Below are 19,038 nucleotides of genomic sequence, written 5' to 3'. Positions count from 1 at the left end.
AGTGAATGATGAAAGTTTTTCTTTTTCGGGCCACCCTGCCTTGGTGGGAATCGGTCGTTGTGCTAAAAATAATAAAATAATTATATATATATATATATATATATATATATATATATATATATATATATATATATATATATATATATATATATATATATATATATACACTGTATATATATAATATTCATGCCATCAGTCTTGCTAGAGGTGTGCCTACACTACAGTTCAACTACAACATCAACACCCCTCCTTCAGAGTGCAGACACTGTATTTCCCACCTGCAGAACTCGAGTCCGGCTTGCTGGTTTCCATGAATCCCTTCATAAATGTTACCTTGCTCACACTTCCACAGCACGTCAATCATCAAAACCATTCATCTCCACTTGCTCATATTTAACACATTTACGCACGCCTGCTGGATGTCTAAGCCCCATACACACAAAACCTCCTTTACCCTCTCCCTCCAGCCTTTCCTGGGTTAACCCTTTCAGTGCCTTTCTTCCACTACTGATTTATACATTGTCCAAGTCATTCTATTTTGTTCCATCTTCTCTAAATGTCCGATCCACCTCAACAACCCCTTCTCAGCCTTCTGGATAATCCTTTTTGTAACCCCATAGATCTTAATTTCCAGACTATGGATTCTCTGCGTTATATTCACATCACACATTGACCTTATACACGACACCTTCACTTCCTCCAGCCTTGTTGTTGCAACATTCAGCAGTCGTGCTTCAAACCCAAATAAAAGCGTTGGTTTAACTACACTTTCATACATTCCCTCTCTTTGCTTCCATGGATATCGTTCTTTGTCTCCACACTCTTCAGTGCACCACTCATTTTTTTCCCTCATCGTTTCTATGATTCACCTCGTCTTTCATAGATCCATCTGCTGACAAGTTCGCTCCCAGATATTTGAATACATTAATTTCGTCCACACTCCATCCCTCCAATCCGACATACAATCCTTCATTACCCAATTTTATCTTCATCACCTTACTCTTTCCGATGTTTGCTTTCAATTTCCTTCTTTTACACACCCTTCCAAACTCGGTCACCAACCACTACAGCTTCTCTTCATAATCTCGCAAAAGCACAGTGTCATCAGCAAAAAGTAACTGTGACAATTCCCACTTTGTGTTAGATTCTTCATCTTTTAATCCCACACCTCTTGCTAACACCCGAGCGTTCACTTCTCTTACAACCCCGTCTATACTGAACATCCATGGTGACATCATGCATCTCTTTCTAAGACCTACTTTTACTGGGAAATAATCGCCCTTTCTCATACATGCTCTAATCGGAGCCTCACTATCCTCGTAAAAACTCTTCACTGCCTTCAGTAACCTATCTCCTATTCCATATATTTGCAACATCTGCCACATTGCCCCCCTATCTACCCTATCATACTCCTTTTCCAAATCCATAAATGCAACAAAAACCTCTTTACCCTTATTTAAATACTGTTCACGTATGTTTTACTGTAAACTCTTGATATACACACCCATTACCCTTCCTTGTTCATCTGCTGTTCTACTGTCTTACTCTACCATACACTTTACCAGGTATATTCAACAGGTTTATACTCCTATAATTTTTGCGCTCTCATTAGTCCCCTTTGCCTTTATACAAAGGGACTATGCATGCTCTCTGCCAGTCCCTAGGTACTTTACCTTCTTCTCTACATTTAAATAAAAACACCAACCACTCCAAAACTATAATCCCACCTTATTTTAACATTTCTGTCTTGATCTCATCAATCCGAGCTGCTTTATCCCCTTTCATTCTACCTCATGCACCTCTCCCACACTCGCACCTGCCTCTTCCTCACTCCTACAAGATGCTGTACTTCCCTGCCCAATGCATGAAATCACAGCTTCCCTGTCTTCATCAACATTCAACAGTTCCTCAAAGTATTCCCTCTCTTCCAACCAATAACTCTCCTATTTTTAAATGTCAAATCCATTCATTCCCTAGGCTTTCTTAACCTATTAATTAATCTCACTCCAGAACTTTTTCTTATTCACAATAAAATTTGATAGCATCTCACCCACACTCATTTGCTCTCCATTTAAATTCTTTCACCACTCTCTTAACCTCTCTTTTTCTCTCCATATACTCCTCCCTCCTTGTATCACTTCTACTTTGCAAAAACCTCTCATATGCAATTTTTTTTCTCTTTTACTACTCTCTTTACCTCGTCATTCCACGAATCACTCTTCTTTCCTCCCGCACCCATTTTCCTGTAACCACAAATTTCTACTGAACAATGTCACTACATTCTTAAATCTATCCTATACCTCTTCACACTCGTTACCTAATCACTCATTAGCCCATTTTTCTTCCAGTAGTTGTTTATATCTTACCCTAACTGCCGCCTCCTTTAGTTTATAAACCTTCACCTGTCTCTCACTTGCTGATTCCAGTATCCTTGTATCCCATCTACCTTTTACTCTCACAGTAGCTACAACTAAAAATGATCTATCAGTGGCCCCTCTGTAAACATGTACATTCTGAAGTCTACCTATGTCTTTTATGTGCCAATACACAGTCGAACTACTGTCATTACGCCCTATATTATATTTTGTATGTATGCTTACCTTTTTTCTTAAAATATGTATTACCTATTACCAAACCCCTTTCTGTAGAAAGTTTAATCAAAGGCTGCCCATTTTCATTTGCACCTGGTACTCCAAATTTACCACACCCTCTCTAACCGTTTCTCACACTTCAGTATTTAGGTCCCCTACCACTAATTATATATATATAATCTCAGTAACAACACTGCGACTAGCCAAAGACTCGAACCCATGTCGTTTTGGTCAGCCTCATGGTGAGCAAAAAATCATATGACGTTCTAACCCACCAGACCACTCAATCCTACAAGAATCAAGCACCCAGCAGAGCTAAGTGTTTTACCTTGATCCGAGGACATACGGTGGTGTGGGTGCCACTGAGCTAATTTCATTCTACTCCCCATTTGGTGTACTATTGTAACTACGAACACGTGGAATTTAATCAACAGCAACACTGCGACTAGCCGAGGCTCAAACCCATGTCGTTTTGGCCGATTTTCGTTCACCATGAGGCGGGCGAAAACGACAGGGGTTCAAGACCTCGGCTAGGTGAAAATAGGAAGTAAAACCTAATAGATTTCATGTGCTTACACACACTTCAGAGGAACGAAAAAAAAAAAGGCAAGCGAAGCACATTTTGAATGTTAAACACAGACGTGACATCTGAGACGGAGAAGGTGGCAGCACCTACCACAAACCTGTCCCATGCATACATTTGTCAAACATCAAGTTAAATTGTTCGTCTGACAAAGAACACACTGAATTTATGTGATAAATATTTTTGCCTAAAGACTTTGAATATTGTGGAATATAAAATTGTCAGGTTTATACACACCAGAACTTAAATTTGAAATATGTTTTGCATCATGCTTGATATGAAATGATTCCTCAAATATAATACAAACACAAGTATACGTATGAAAATGCACATACATTCAGAAATACTCACACCTTTGAACATTATTTTGCTGTATTGTATTTTTTGGACAACCCTCCACTATTCTCTAAGTGCAATGAGGTAAAGGAGGCTGGACTCATCGAATACGGGGATATCTGTCTTGGATCGCAGCGTCCGAAATACAAGTAGATATTAGTGTGCTTGACTGATCTAATTTTTTTTGCATGCGAGTGTTAGGTCTACACACTTTCAACATACTAAGAGGTTCAAATGCTTTGCAAATATTAAAATTTCTTTCTTCATTGGCTAAGCGTCAAAACGACGTATGACCAAGTTTAATTGATTCACGCTTGCTGGTTGCATCCACAAGGACTTGTTGAACCTACGGGGATTTGATTGACCAATGGGTACTTGGACCCACGGATACATAGAGACCCACTGGTATTAATACATCCATGGGTACTAACAGACTCGTGGAAAATAATATACCCACATGTACAAATAAACACTCGAGTACTTGTAGAACTCATTGGTATTTAGTGAACCCAGGGAAACTTAATAAACCACTGGGTATTTGATGGACCCATGCATACTTAATGAGCCTGTAGGCACTTTGAGAAACATTGGCCTCATCTCTGAGAACCTCGTAGTGCCTGAGAGAGAGAGAGAGAGAGAGAGAGAGAGAGAGAGAGAGAGAAGGGGGGGGGTAGAGTGTAGAGCCTCGTGTTAACAGATCTTCTGGATGGCAGGTTTCCTATTCCTTCTTGGTGCTCAGCAAGGAACCCTCAGATTCTGTTTATCAAAACTCATAACACTACTACCAACACCACCACAACAGACCCCACTAACACCAGCAGTACCATTACCAACACCACGAGATCCACTAATACCTACACCACCTCTGCCACCACCAACCCTCCCAGCTCATTCTTCACAGAGACAGGAGTCCTAATGGATCCTCCTCACCCGGGCTTCGTGTTAAATCCCTCCCTCTCGCCCTAGCTCTTTCCTTCTCTCAGAAGGTAATTTCCTGATACCGTTACTTTCCCCCTCACATTGCTATATTCTTTTTTTTCTTGAAATATCCAACACCTGCCTGTGTTTCCATTTGGTTATAATTTATCTGATATATATATATATATATATATATATATATATATATATATATATATATATATATATATATATATATATATATATATATATATAGGGGGGGAAGTACCACCTCTAGAACTGTACTGGGGACCCTCATCCTCAGAGAAAAAATAAACGTGCTCAAGGTTCTCCATAAAGCTGCATGAAAATTTTCTCCTACCACCCCCTATATATGTTCAACATATGCTTTATTTAAAAACAAGATATATTGACAAAATACATTGGAAAAATAAAGTAAAACAACATAGGTAACTCAGAGCTACATCTCGAATACTTCGTCCAGCTCCCCGGCAGTGGGCTGCATGCCCAGAATGCTGCAGACATTTTCTCTCTGGATCACGACACTGAGTCTCTGAAAGAGGAAGCTGGTCGCCCTGTGGTCCTTGGTTTCTATGGTGAGTTTTTCACCCAGCTCTTTGAGGAACTTTAGAGCACACTTGCCCCATGCTCCAAGGGTCTCCGACCCTATTGGGATGAAGCTATAGCAAGGAGGAAGATCTTCATATTTGCGGGTCTTCTGGGTCTCCCTGTGGCTGGCAGCTCCACCCCCTTCCACTACGGAGTATGGCAAGTAGGTGTCTGCCAATGTGGCGGCACTGGTGTAGTCCCAGGCAATCTGCTTTCCATCCTACCAAGGTAGCATGGTGGCTCCAACAGGACGCTTTTGACTTCCGTCGGACCTCTGCACTTGGGTTTCCCGTTGGGCTGGACAACGGGATGTGGCGAGGCTTCTCTTTATGATGTCACTGACCTTCTCATGTCTGGAATACTTCCCTTCTGCTGTGTGACACTCGAGACCATGAAGTCTGAATTGATCAGCCGTCGCCCTGCCGCAAATACACCTATGTTCGGTGAGGATGGGGGCGGCTAGGCGAAGAGCAGCACCAATCCGAATGGCCTGTAGGTCGAGTCGAGTGCCCAGGGAGAAATTGGGAACAGCGAGAAGGAAATCTCCTGAGCGTGATGCCTTCACAGCTAGGAGACGAGCTTTGTTCTTTCCTGAAGCGTTGGTGAGCATTGTGTTGGCGATTTTTTTCCATGATTGGTTTACTAAATACATATATATATATACATATATATATATATATATATATATATATATATATATATATATATATATATATATATATATATATATATATATATATGCATGCATGCATGACGATTTTGGCTTAAATAGCAACGCTCGTCTTGTCGAATAAGGCAAGCGAACCTTTGTGTACGCAATAATTTCTCAAGCATTATTATTAACCTAACGAAAAAAAATGCATTTCAATGCGCTTATTATTAAATTGTAAACTTGTCTAAAATATATTAAGTTGGATTAGGCTAAATTAAACTGCACTTGTTATAGGGGTAGGGATGTTTTCCAAGGTTGTTTTGGCACAATTAATTTTTACATTAACATAAATGAAAAGAATATCTTTAAATATATAAGAGAAAATTTTAGAAAGGACTATTTTAAACGAGTTTTTGTTAATTGACCAGTTTTTACCTATTCGGCACGACATAAGAATAATAATAAATTATAATATATATATATATATATATATATATATATATATATATATATATATATATATATATATATATATATATATATATATATATAAATATATATGCAAGGAATTCGCGAGAGCATGCGAAATATACACAAACACTGATCTCTGACTGAAGGAGACTCGAACCTACGAACCTTAGGACAAGGTACGCAGTGCTTTACCAATCTACCCACACTGGACCAATACCTTGGCGTGTAGCATGAGCTACAGGTTTGATCCAAGGCAGCCAGCTTTCAAGGAGAAGGCTTACAGCTTTTCATCTCATCCCCTGCTACACGTTTGATCCAAGGCAGCCAGCTTTCAGGGAGAAGGCTTACAGCTTTTCAACTCATCCCCTGCATGCATCAGCCTTACTAGAGATTTGCACAATGCAAGGAATTCGCGAGAGCATGCGAAATATACACAAACACTGATCTCTGGCTGAAGGAGACTCGAACCTACGAACCTTAGGACAAGATGAAAAGCTGTAAGCCTTCTCCCTGAAAGCTGGCTGCCTTGGATCAAACGTGTAGCTCATGCTACACGCCAAGGTATTGGTCCAGTGTGGGTAGATTGGTAAAGCACTGCGTACCTTGTCCTAAGGTTCGTAGGTTCGAGTCTCCTTCAGCCAGAGATCAATGTTTATATATATATATATATATATATATATATATATATATATATATAATGACATGTTGCTCTTGCAACATTGTATAGCTCCTGATGACTAGTGTAAAAGGCCTTGAACTGAAGATTTCCATCCCCTGTGCTTTGTCTTGCATTGTTAAGATCGCCCGGCTGCGATTGTATTGCAAATATCGCGAACAAGCGATACGAGATGCAAAACAAACTACGGGATGAAAGATTACATTCAATCCTATGCTCCTATATTCCTTTCGATGCAAGTTGAAGGACATTTGCTTGACGCTTGGGTCATGACAAAGTGAAATTATTATTTTTTTTATTTTTATTCACATTCTCCACATACAGATGAGGCAATATATGTGCTGGTGTGTACGCCGATGGTGGGTACAAATTTGAGTCTTCAATTTATTGTAGCTTCAATAGTTGCAGCGATGATGCGTATCTCTTGCCCAGAGGAACAAAATGTGTGTCCATGCAAGATGGAGGTATATTTATAGTTATTTCTGCTTTCAAGCCTTCAGAGTCCGTATATCACACACAAGAGACTGGCAAGAAAGACACAAGATTACCTCAAAACAATTTACCATCTAGTGGTAAATTGTCTGGAAGATCTGACACGGTGTGGCACTTGGGAGACCAGATACAGTGTAACCACTTGGAAGATCACGCAGAGTACCACCCAGGAGAAGACGAAACATTATGTACCACCTCGAAGTAGTTCAGACCACTGCGTATCGCTTAGGATACAATGTACTATTTGGGAAGGCATAGTTGGCTACGAGGGATATCAAACACTGTATATCATTTTGGAAACCAAATCTAGGAGACCCCAATGTACTATCAAGATTGTACAGTGTGAGGCCAGACATAGCGTGCCACAAGGGAGATTAGTCTTAGTGTACCGGCTGGGAGGAGGCACACATACTTAGTAAGGAAAAGACTTCTGTTAATCACTATACCAAACCTGTCTTCTGAGGTGCTTATAGCTACAAATTTATCATCAGCACTTGCTTGTCCAATTTCTCATTACAAACTAAGACGACCCACGCAGGGTACCGAGAAAATATCTTCGTCTGAATCTAATTCGTCTCACAATCCTCCCCAGCATCCATTAACCTACCCCCACTAACCATTAGCTGCGCCCCGCCGCCTCCACCATCATTACCTGCTCCCCGTGGACTACCCATTAAGCCTGGCTTCTTATTCTAACGAACTGCCAGTTTCTCTCTAATGACGAGCAAAATTTCTCCCACTATGTCTTAAGCAGTTTCTGATGACTTACGATTCTCTCTTCTTCAACCCACCCTCCCCATCTCTTTCCTTCCTCGCTTCTTTCCTCTCTTCCCATTGTTAGTTGCTCAAGTAAGCTGAAGAGTGAGGGGCTGATTTAGATAAGCTGAAGTGTGAGCTTAAAGGTGCTAGCTCATCAAAATGAACTCAACTGTCACATCCACAACATTTTAAATCAAGGATAAATTCTAAGAAAGTAGAATTTAAAGTTGAGGTCAAACACCAGCGACCACAAGGGTTAATCCAACGTAGGTAAGTATATGGAACACCTTAGCAAGCACAAGAATCAGGTCCATCACAACTGATACAACAGTAGTCTGGATTAAGTAAGGTGATTAACATATCTGACGAGAAGAGTCAGGTGATGAATTAATCATACAGCGCAAGGAGAATGGGAGGTAATCGGGTGTGATCCAAAGAATGGCTCCAATACCTTGGCTCAAGGCACCTCCTATTTGCTGGGTTAAATGGGTGGAGCAGCTTACTGGAGTAGAGTATGAGATTTAATGAGAAAGGTCTAAACCTGTATAGGGTAATATAACACTTGGAGGAATAGGTGGATATCAGTTCGATCTAAGAAATGAGAGGATAACTCCAGTTCCATGGACATGGATCGAGAGGCCTTCATCGGCATTGTCATCCCCTTGAAGGGAACAAGAAAATAGAAGTAATTCCTTAAACTTTAGTGAGCCGCCTGACAAAGACCTCGCAAAACATCTCGTACAACCAGTTGTATAACATTTCTCAAAAACAGTGAGAGAAAGAGCGAGGAGTAAAGCGAGTTGGAAAGATGAAGTACACTTGAGGGTGAGAATGAGGAAGAGAATTAGGTGAAAAGATGAAACCTCCTTTAATGAGAGTTAGGGAGGAAGAGCAGAGGTGGAGGATTCTTTAAGTGCAAATGAGAAGTGGAGAGAAAGAGGGGGAACAGATGAAGCGTCTTTGAGAATGATTAAAGGAAAGATGAAAAGATGAGGTATCCCCCAATGAGAAGGATGGAAAAATGAGGTATCCTTGACTGAGAATGAGGACATGAAGGAAGGAAAGATGAGGTATCCTTAGGATACACAAATATTTTATATTTACCAGAATTATTTGTTAACCAAATTTATTTCGAGAAAAGTAACGTGTAAAATAAAAAAGTTTCCAGTCAAAAAAAAAAAAAAAAAAAAAAAAAAGTCTGCTGCACGTCATTTGCGAGACTAATTACATTAATTTTTTCAGTGCAGATTCTTAACATGTAAAGGTCTGTTTCTGCGCAGCCAGTTCTGAGTTAAAGCTCGTGTAGGCTATGCTACTTGAAGAAAAGCAGTGAAAATTGTTATATGGTTAGAAATTTGAGTGGGTAGTGATGTTTTGTGAATACAGGTTTTGAATCTATAAAGACTTGACTGGACACAAGTGTTGGGTGGGAAGTTGAGTAAACAAGTGTTGAGGGGATAGAAACTTAAGCGGATAAACTTAAGTGAATGGAAAGGAGTCGACGGAAGTGTTTAGTGAGAGCGATGACTTATCTGCTTTGAAGATCTCCTGTTTGTCAAAATTATCAATGCACTATAATAAAATGATAAATAGGATTAATTATTTTTAGAAGGACTGATACTGGTTGGTAGATGTGAGGTTACTATAACGGTATGTAAAATCTCATTGACTAAACATTTGATGGAATGTAATCAGGGAAAGTTAAAAAAAAAAAAAATCAGTGAATTGGCTTGAAAATAAGGCATTACTAAGAGAGGTGAGCTAACAAAATGTCCTTCATATTGGTAGAAAGAATAAAAAACTCTATGGTCTGTATGTGTCAAGATTACTAATTCTGGGAGATCCAATCTTTAAAAGATAGTTTTGACATCCAAAGAGTGCGTTGAGCGTGTAGACCACTCAGCAACTTTATTAAAACACTCATAACAAAGATAAAACTAACAAACAGTTGCTAACATGAATAAGACAAGTTAAAATAACCAGCATTAGTAATAAATCTTATTGTCAATGTCAGAAACACCCCTAAAAGCTGCCGGCGACCCCTAGAGACATGCCTCTCCGAAATTCAACCTCCTTACCCATTTATATTTATATTTCTCAATAAATCCTTAGTTATAGAACGTCGAGCAGATTATACTTCACATGAAGTATCAAAGGCAGTAAACTCGTTTGTTAAACACTCATATTTACCCACCATGTCTTGTGAGCGACTTAAGGGGATTTATGAACCACTTGAGATATGCCTCAAAAGGGATATACCAAAATATTCTCCTCTAGCAATCACCAGTTCTGCATGACACTCATGGGTATAGGGCTTTTACATGAATAAAATGTATAAACTGCCATTGATATTGCAGCATGGTCATGTCTGCATATGCTACAATTACCGAGACTAATCTTATGGAAAATGCATTCCCAAACAAACAGATAAATGCAATAATGGATTCAATTCGTATATATTTCGATATTACAAAGTTCACCCAATTTGTGTGACTTCGTAAAAGATTTATCAACTTTCTATGTAAACAAGGAGTGTTTGCTCATACATAACTGTAAACAGGTAAAGTTTGCTCAAAAATTTCTGTAATCAGAGAGTTGACTGTTATCAGGAACGTTCTCTGAAATACTCGTGTTAACGAAAATATGTCAGTCAAACGATCTTTACTTATGAAAAACTTATGGGATTAACTATTAAAATCTGAATTTTAAAGATAAACTCTCTTTAACATATATGGAACAAATTAATGAATAATAATTTAAAAGTTACAACTGAATTATCATGGGGGTTCGCTAAACCCGTAGGGATTATCCAGCACCTGTGGGTGGTGGGAAAGATGGAAGGCATTCAGGCTTAATTAAAGTCCAGTTCAGTAGATCAAAAGCCCTTCACCAGCATCAAGGCATATTGAGGAGATAACTGAAAATCAGAATCCAGCGACTAGAATCCAAGGGTGGTAATCAAGCATTCAGAATCAGATGACCAAAATCCAGCAGTGGTAATCCAGTGATCGAAATCCAGAATTAACCAGTCAGAATCCAGTGGTTGAAATCCAGTAGGAATCCAGTAGTTGAAATGAAGTGAGAGAAATTTAGTAATTGAGAACCAGTGATCAATATCCAATGATTTCCATCCAACCAGTGGTCAAAATCCAGCGATTTTAATCGAACAGATTAAGCCCATCGGTCAGAATCCAGCAGTTAGAATAATGCGGTGGAAATCCAGTGACTGGAGTGTAGTGGTCTAAATTCAGTGGCCAGAAAACCAGCGTTTGGAATAAAGCGGTCGGAATCTAGTGGTCGGAATACCAGACAAGATTCTTCCTCCAACAGATACATAGCAATAACCTCTCCAAATCCTTAGGTAAAGTATCAGAGAGTTCCAAATATAGCCTTCAGTATCATAAAAACTGGATTAAAAAAAAAAAAGCTGTAACTAAGGACACCATTGCCGGCGAGTACATAATAAATACCAGGTAAAGGCTAAGTTTTACGTGGGAGTAAGACACGTAGGCAACGCTAGAAATTTTTATCGAGGAAATGTTGCGCTTGAGATGCAGGCTTCACTAGGTCAAATAGCGATATCATGTTTGGTGGAATGCGAAGTAGATGAAGTGGAGAGTTAGTTGAGGTATTATATACCATCTGCAACATAAGTGGCAGACCCTCCATGGACCTGAAGGCAAAAATCAACGAACACAGAAATGCTCCCAGAGAGAGAACATGAACAGGGCCTGCACTATTCAGTGCAACACGGAAAAATCATCTGACGTACTTCCCCGTTGTTAAATTAATTCTCAAAGAAGCAGAGAAGCGGATCTACTTTTATTGCTACGACTAACACCACCACACAGAAATCAGGATAATTTTTAAGTTGAGAAACAGATGACAGTGCTGTTACGTAAAATTACACGGCGGAGCTCTGCAGTTGGCATACAAGCCCAAACCTAATTTTCAAGCCTAGGTGATTACACTAGGATAACTTATTACAACAGGTGATGTCACTCACCCATTTCTACATTACGCTTCTTCACTAGATTTCCTCTAGATTCCTATCACTGTGTGAATTGATTGTCCCTGAAGGACGAAGCGTCTCTGTAAAGTCCTATAAACCTCGTATTTTCTGTTATTCACATGCAGAATAGTGTTCAAGCATTACTGGACGAGAAAATAAAGAATTAGGGAGAAATAGCGGTGAGGGTGCTAACACAAAACTGCCAGGAGGGGAGAGAGAACCTTCAACAGTTTCCAATAATAGATTAAGAACGAGAAATCTAATCATTGGAAAGGTAGAGAGGTTTCTGCTTTACAGATAACTGATTCCTTCCTCTCTTTCAATCGCAACAAAATGTATAGCGTAGTTGTGAACTTTTCTAAAAATTTTGACTTGTACGTTTAAAGATGCATATTTTTTTATTTATGTTAATGTAAAAATGTTGTACCAAAAGCACCTTATAACAAGCTCAGTTTAGTTTAACTTAATCCAACTAAATATATTTTAGATAAGTGTACAGTAATTAATAATAAACAATGAAATATATTTTTTTTCGTTAGGTTCAGAATGATTTTTGCGAAGTTATTGCATACACAAATTTTCGCTTGCCTTATTCAGCAAGAAGAGCGTTGCTATTTAAGCCAAAATCGCGTTTTACCTATTCAGCACGACATATATACATACATACTTTAAGGAGAGGAATACCGAACACACATCTACTTACATGGGGAGGCGCCACCACCGTGCGGATCGCCAAGAAGACGGAGAAAACGCCCACGATGATGCCCAGACGCTTCATCAGGTCGAGGTCAGTGATCTTGACAGCCTTGGCAGATCGTACCCGGAAGATAACAGAGATCCTGCAAGAATGTGAAATCATTTTTAGTGTGTGTGTGTGTGAGACTAGATATTTAGGGTTCTAAAGATGTATTCTTGTAAAACAAACACACACACACACACACACACACCTATGAGGCCAGAAATAATAGTGCGTGGTCTACAGATCGTAAACGTAATGGCAGTTTTGTATATCAGTGTATAAATAAAGTGACGAGTCGGGGAATGCAACTCAGCGTCAATACTTGAGGTCGTACTTGAACCAAGGAAGAAATTTTCGTCATGAACCTACTTCGAAATAACATACGCTGTTAGATATCACTTGAAGGCAAAAGAATTACTCGTAAACAGGAATGACTAGAAAAAAATGATTTAAGGTGGTATTTCAGAGAAATTAAATAGGATACAGTTTCATTGTTCTGCAAGAATAATGAAATTCAAATTAAACAAGGTGTTCCAAAAAGGGGATAAAGAATAATTATTAAAGAATGGTCTAAGGGAAGTTGCTGGCTAATTCAGAGACGTATCAGAGAGGCATAGATGCCAGAAATGAATACTCAAATCTAAGAAGGGAAGAAGAAATGAACTTTAACCCCTTAACTGTCCAAACGTGGATCTACGTTTTGACTGCTAGTGCTCCAAACATATATCGTTTTATTTTCCTGCCTCCAAATTTGGCACACATGGCCTGAGATGCCCGGTCAGTACAGAATGGGTCTTAACAGTCGGTGTGCGCAGTATTACAAAAAAATCTGGGACCACTTAGTACCTTGTGGGAGCACTAATTCTATTGAGCGGCAGCTGGAGCAATCAGTGTGGCAAACACCGGGGATTCACTGATGCCGTGTCATATTCACACTCCCCTTTTAAAATAAAAATGCACAAGAACAAGATGGAACCAAATTTTTTATTTATTGTTGCAAAAGAGTAAACTAAGTAATATGGACAAAATACAAAGAAGGATGATAGCAAAATCGCTAGAGGATGAAAAAATTGCGAAATATAAAGAAAGTTCGAGTGTGTTTACGAAAAGAAGATATTTTATTTAGCAGATTTAAAGCCCAAACAGATAATTGAGTGAGAAGATAAGTAGAGTAGTAAAATAAATTATTACTGAATGCTGACAAGAAAATAAATAGAATCAGATGAGATAAAAACACGGGCTTTAAAACATGTGAAGAACCGAGGTATCCGCTATGGATATTTTTTAAGATATTACTACACGAAGGGAAATTGGTAGAGAATTGAAAAATGGCGTATATTGGCTCAGTATTTAAAAATGTAACAAGGGCCTATTTCGTTGACAAGAGTTATATAAATAATGAAAAAAAGCATTTGAGAAGTGGATAAAACACTTAGAGACGAATGACTTGCCAAGTTGCAAACAAGTCATCTTTGGCTCTGAAAATTCTTGCATACCAAGTCTGTGAAACTATTATGAGAGAGTTAAATTGTTCCAAAAATACGAATGGGCAGAATGTATCTAGATTTTAGGAAGGCTTTTGAAAGAGTTCACCATGGAAAACTAATTTGGATACTTTAAATCGTCCAATGAATAATAAGTAAACTACTGAACGGAATGATGGAGGAGGCAAGCATCAATTAAAATAAAAATAACCTCGTGTGGATTTATTATTATTATAATCAAAAAGAAGCGCTAAGCCACAAGGGCTATACAGCGCTGCAGGGTAGGGAAGGAAGCGAGGGTATAGGATGGCAGAAGGGAGGAGGGATGATCAGTAGGTTACAGAAAACAGCGGGGCAGGGGATAGTACGGGGGTAGAGGGTAGCAAGAGATTGAAGTAGAAAGGGCTGAAGGTATCAGAATTTGTGAAGTAAGTCAGTTGTTGTCAAAAAGTCAATGAGTCCGGATGAAAGGTGGGTCCATCAGCGAGAAGGGAAGGTAAAGAGAGAGCAGCGGAGCGAAGACGACGACGGAGGTAAATTCTGCGTGCTCGTTGATAAAGTGGGCAGTCCAACAGAATGTGGATGACTGATAATGGAGCTTGGCAATTCTCACAGAGAGGAGCAGGGCACCTCTCCATGAGATATCCATGAGTAAGACGAGTATGGCCAATGTGAAGACGGGAGAGAGTAGTCTCCCAACCTCGACACTGGTGATAAGAAGACGGCCAGTAACCTATACTTGGTTTAATAGATTGAAGTTTGTTGCCGAGCATAGTAGACCAACAGTGTTGCCAACGGGTGTGAAGGTGGGAAGATATTGCAGCAAAATAGTCCATAAATGGAATACCTCTATATGAAACTGGTAGGTCATGTACTGCTGACCGCGCATCAGTGTCTGCCTGTTCATTGCCCTGTACGTCAAAATGACCAGGGACCCAACAAAAAACAGTATCTTTATGCTTGGTAAAGATGCGGCATAGCCAAAGTTGGATACGGAGGACTAAGGGGTGAGGTGTATCAAATTTCTGTATAGCCTGTAAAGCACTAAGGGAGTCTGAGACAACCACAAATGATGACACAGGCATAGATGCAATACGGATAAGTGCTGCAAGGATGGCATACAATTCAGCAGTAAAAATACTAGCCGAATATAGTAAATGCCCTCGTACGACGCTGTCCGGAAACACTGCTGCGAATCCTATGCCGTCAGAAGACTTAAAGCCATCTGTGTACACAGCAATGGCATGAGAATGAGAGTGAAAGTGGTCAAGAAAAAGAGAGTGGGAAGCGACCGTAGACAGTTGGGCTTTCGAGCAAGGGAGAGAGAGAGAACAGACTCGAACAGCTGGAACTTCCCAGGGGGGTAGGGAAATGTGAGATGCTACATGAACATAGAAAGGTGGTAATTGAAGAGAAGACAAGAGCGAATGAAGGTGAAGAGAGAAGGGACGGAGTAAACAGGGGCGGCGAACAAATAAAGAATGTCTACTAATATCAGTGACCATTCTATAAATGGAAGGATTGCGGAGATCATGAGAGCGTACATAGTAGCGAAGGCAATGGGCATCACGGCGATCGGATAAGGATGGAACGTTCGCTTCTGCATAGAGGCTCTCGACAGGGGAAGAGCGAAAAGCACCAAGGTACAAACGTAATCCTTGGTGATGAATGGGGTTAAGGCTAGAGAGAGTAGCAGGAGATGCCGCTGAATAGATCTGGTCACCATAATCAAGTTTCGATAAAATAAGGGTGGAATGTAGGCGAAGGAGGGTTCGACGATCAGCTCCCCATGAAAGATGAGCAAGGGTTTTAAGAAGGTTCAGCCGGCTGTGACAAGTTGCCTTCAGAGAGGTAATGTGAAGTTTCCAGGATAACCTACGATCAAAGAGGAGGCCCAGAAACTTGACTGTATCACGTTCAGGGATACGGGAGCCATAGAGGTACAAAGGATGATCTGAGATGACAGAGCATCTAGTGAAAGTAATTTGGTAGGTTTTAGTGCTGGAAAATTTAAACCCACGTGTGGTGGCCCAATTGGAAACACGGTCGACTGCATGCTGGAGAGAAACTGTAATGAGGTGACAGTCAGCGCCTGCATAGGCAATAGCGAAGTCATCAACATAGAGTGATGACCAAATATTTAATGGAAGACTAGAGGCCAAATCATTAATAGCAAGGAGAAAAAGTGTTGTGCTCAGAACACATCCCTGGGGGACACCTTCAGCTTGGATAAAGTCTGGGGAGAGCACATTATTAACCCGAACATGGAAATGCCTGTCAGTTAAAAAGTTCTTAAGGAAGGATGGTAGATTGCCTCGAAGGCCTAAGGAGTGGGCTTGGGCTAAAATATTATACCTCCAAGTTGTGTCATATGCCTTCTCAAGGTCAAAAAATATGGCAATAACTGAGTGGTTATTCGCAAAGGCATTACGAACATACGTATCCAAGCGTAGTAAGGGGTCTATGGTAGAACGTCCCTTACGAAAGCCATATTGACGAGTGGAGACACTGTTGTGTGTCTCTAAATACCACACTAAACGTCTATTTACTAGGTGTTCCATCACTTTGCAAACTGCACTAGTAAGAGCAATGGGACGATAGTGGGAGGTTTCATGTCCCGTAGTGCCTGGTTTGCGGAAAGGGAGAACAATGGCTGATTTCCACAGCTGTGGAAGAACTCCTTGTGACCAAATGAGATTGTAAAGGCGTAATAGGACTGCAAGGGCTGACTGATGTAAATGTTGTAGCATACGAATATGAATGTCGTCGCGCCCAGCTGCCGATGATCGGCAAGCTGAGTGTGTTGCCTCCAGTTCTTGAAGTGTAAAAGGCACATTATACTGTTCTTCTCTGAGAGAAGAAAAGTCCAAGGGTGCTAACTCTCTGGTAGACTTTGAGGAAAGAAATGAGGGGCATAGATGGAGTCCCTGAGAAATATGGACCAGATGATTGCCAATTTCATTGGCAACATCTAGTGGGTTTGCTATATCAACACCGGCAACCCGCAGAACAGGAGCCGGGTAAGGAGAATATTTACCACTCAGTTTTCGTACTTTTTTCCAGACTGCACTCATAGAGGAAGCAGAGGTGATGGTGGAGACATAATCTCGCCTGCAAGTGCGTTTAGCGTCACGGATGACACGGCGAGCGATCGCACGCTTCTGCTTAAAATCAAGAAGTCTCTCTGTGGTTCTATTGTACCGGTATCTGCCCCATGCAGCGCGTTTCAAACGTACTGCACGAGCACAAGCAGGAGACCACCAAGGCACGCATTTCTGAGAATGCCTGCCCGAAGTTTGGGGTATAGAATGAGAAGCTGCGGTTAAAACGGAGGACGAGAAGAGGTGTAAAAGCTCATCGATGGAGGACGAAGAAGGAACCTCTCTAAAAACAGTTAGTTGTGAGTAAAGGTTCCAATTTTCCTGATCAAATTGCCAGCGTGGGATGTGAAGAGGTGGTGAATATGAAGGGGAAGTAAGAATGATTGGGAAATGATTGCTGTCATGTAAGTCCGGGAGAACAGACCAAGTGAAGTCTAATGCGGCGGAGGAAGAGCAGACTGAGAGATCGATGCAAGAGAGAGTGTGAGTCCGAGGATCAAAATGGGTGTGAGTACCTGTATTTAAAACATGGAGGGGGTGGGTGGCAAGAAAAGCCTCTAACTGAATTCCACGGGAATCACAGTGAGACCCCCCCCAGAGGAAATGGTGGGCATTAACATCACCAAGTAACAGAATCGGTGGCGGTAATGACGAAACAAGAAAGGCAATATCCGGAATAGATAATACCCGAGAAGGAGAGAGATATAAAGAACAGAGCGTATACCACCTATGCAAGTGGATACGGGCTGCTGTGTAATGCAGCGAAGTATGAACATATCAGTGCGTAGAAGAAGGGCACTTTCATTAAAGGTCCCATCAGGAAAAGGATCAGAAGAATACAATAAATTATAGCCTGAGATGGGAGAGATAACAGCACAGTGTAATTTTGGTTCCTGTAAGCAAACACCAACAGGGGCAAACTGGGACAGTAACATCTGAAGCTCACCCCGATTACCCCTGAGGCCGCGTATATTCCACTGTAAATAGGCCATGATTGGCAATGATAAAGATACCTGAAATCCACAGGTAAGGGTTCCTACAGACTAGAGGGGTTAGAAAAGTCCACATGCGGAGGCAGTGGAAAACGTTCAAGCAGTAAAGGAATGGTGCGCTGTGAAGAAAGGAATTGCGCAGATGGAGCAGAGGAGAGAGGAGGAGTGGAGGGTGGATCAGTGTTCATTGATGGTTTGGTCTCTGCAATATATTTAGAGATTGCTTCAAGTGTTTCAGAATTCAGAGACGTCGTATGGGAGACAATATTGGAAATGGTAGGGGGAGGATGAGTAAAGATTGGAACTGTATTGGACTCTACCAAGGTAGGGGGGGGGGGGCGAAAGGGTGGAGGGAACTGGAGAAGCATGGAAGGGGACAGAAGAGGCAGAAACCTGGGAGGTGGCAGAAGAGGAAGAAACTTGGGAGGGAACAGGGGAGGAAGGTACAGTACGAGGAGGAGGGTGAACCTCTACACTTGTAACAGAGCCAGTGAGAGGGGGAGAACTAGGTACAGAGACAGGGAAGGTAAAATGAGAAGGTGGAAGATGGGTAGGAGGTGTTAACAGACCTTTTTTTGACTTTTGAGAAGTAGAGGGACGATTGGGAGGTGTCGTCATACGAG

The 19,038-nt window shown here is 40.8% G+C and overlaps 1 protein-coding gene across 1 annotated transcript in view; it reads right to left on the bottom strand.

Moving 5' to 3' along the window:
- Positions 1-19,038, bottom strand: part of LOC128694596 (metabotropic glutamate receptor-like protein P) — a 903,975-nt gene that overhangs the window by 25,149 nt on the left and 859,788 nt on the right. The window contains exon 10 of the mRNA XM_070095631.1: positions 12,803-12,938. Coding sequence (XP_069951732.1) covers positions 12,803-12,938 — 136 coding nt within the window. The remainder of the gene's footprint in view (positions 1-12,802; positions 12,939-19,038) is intronic.

Source organism: Cherax quadricarinatus, chromosome 51 (genome assembly GCF_038502225.1).
Source record: "Cherax quadricarinatus isolate ZL_2023a chromosome 51, ASM3850222v1, whole genome shotgun sequence".
NCBI classification, from domain to species: domain Eukaryota; kingdom Metazoa; phylum Arthropoda; class Malacostraca; order Decapoda; family Parastacidae; genus Cherax; species Cherax quadricarinatus.
This window is presented reverse-complemented; position numbering and strand designations above follow the sequence as displayed.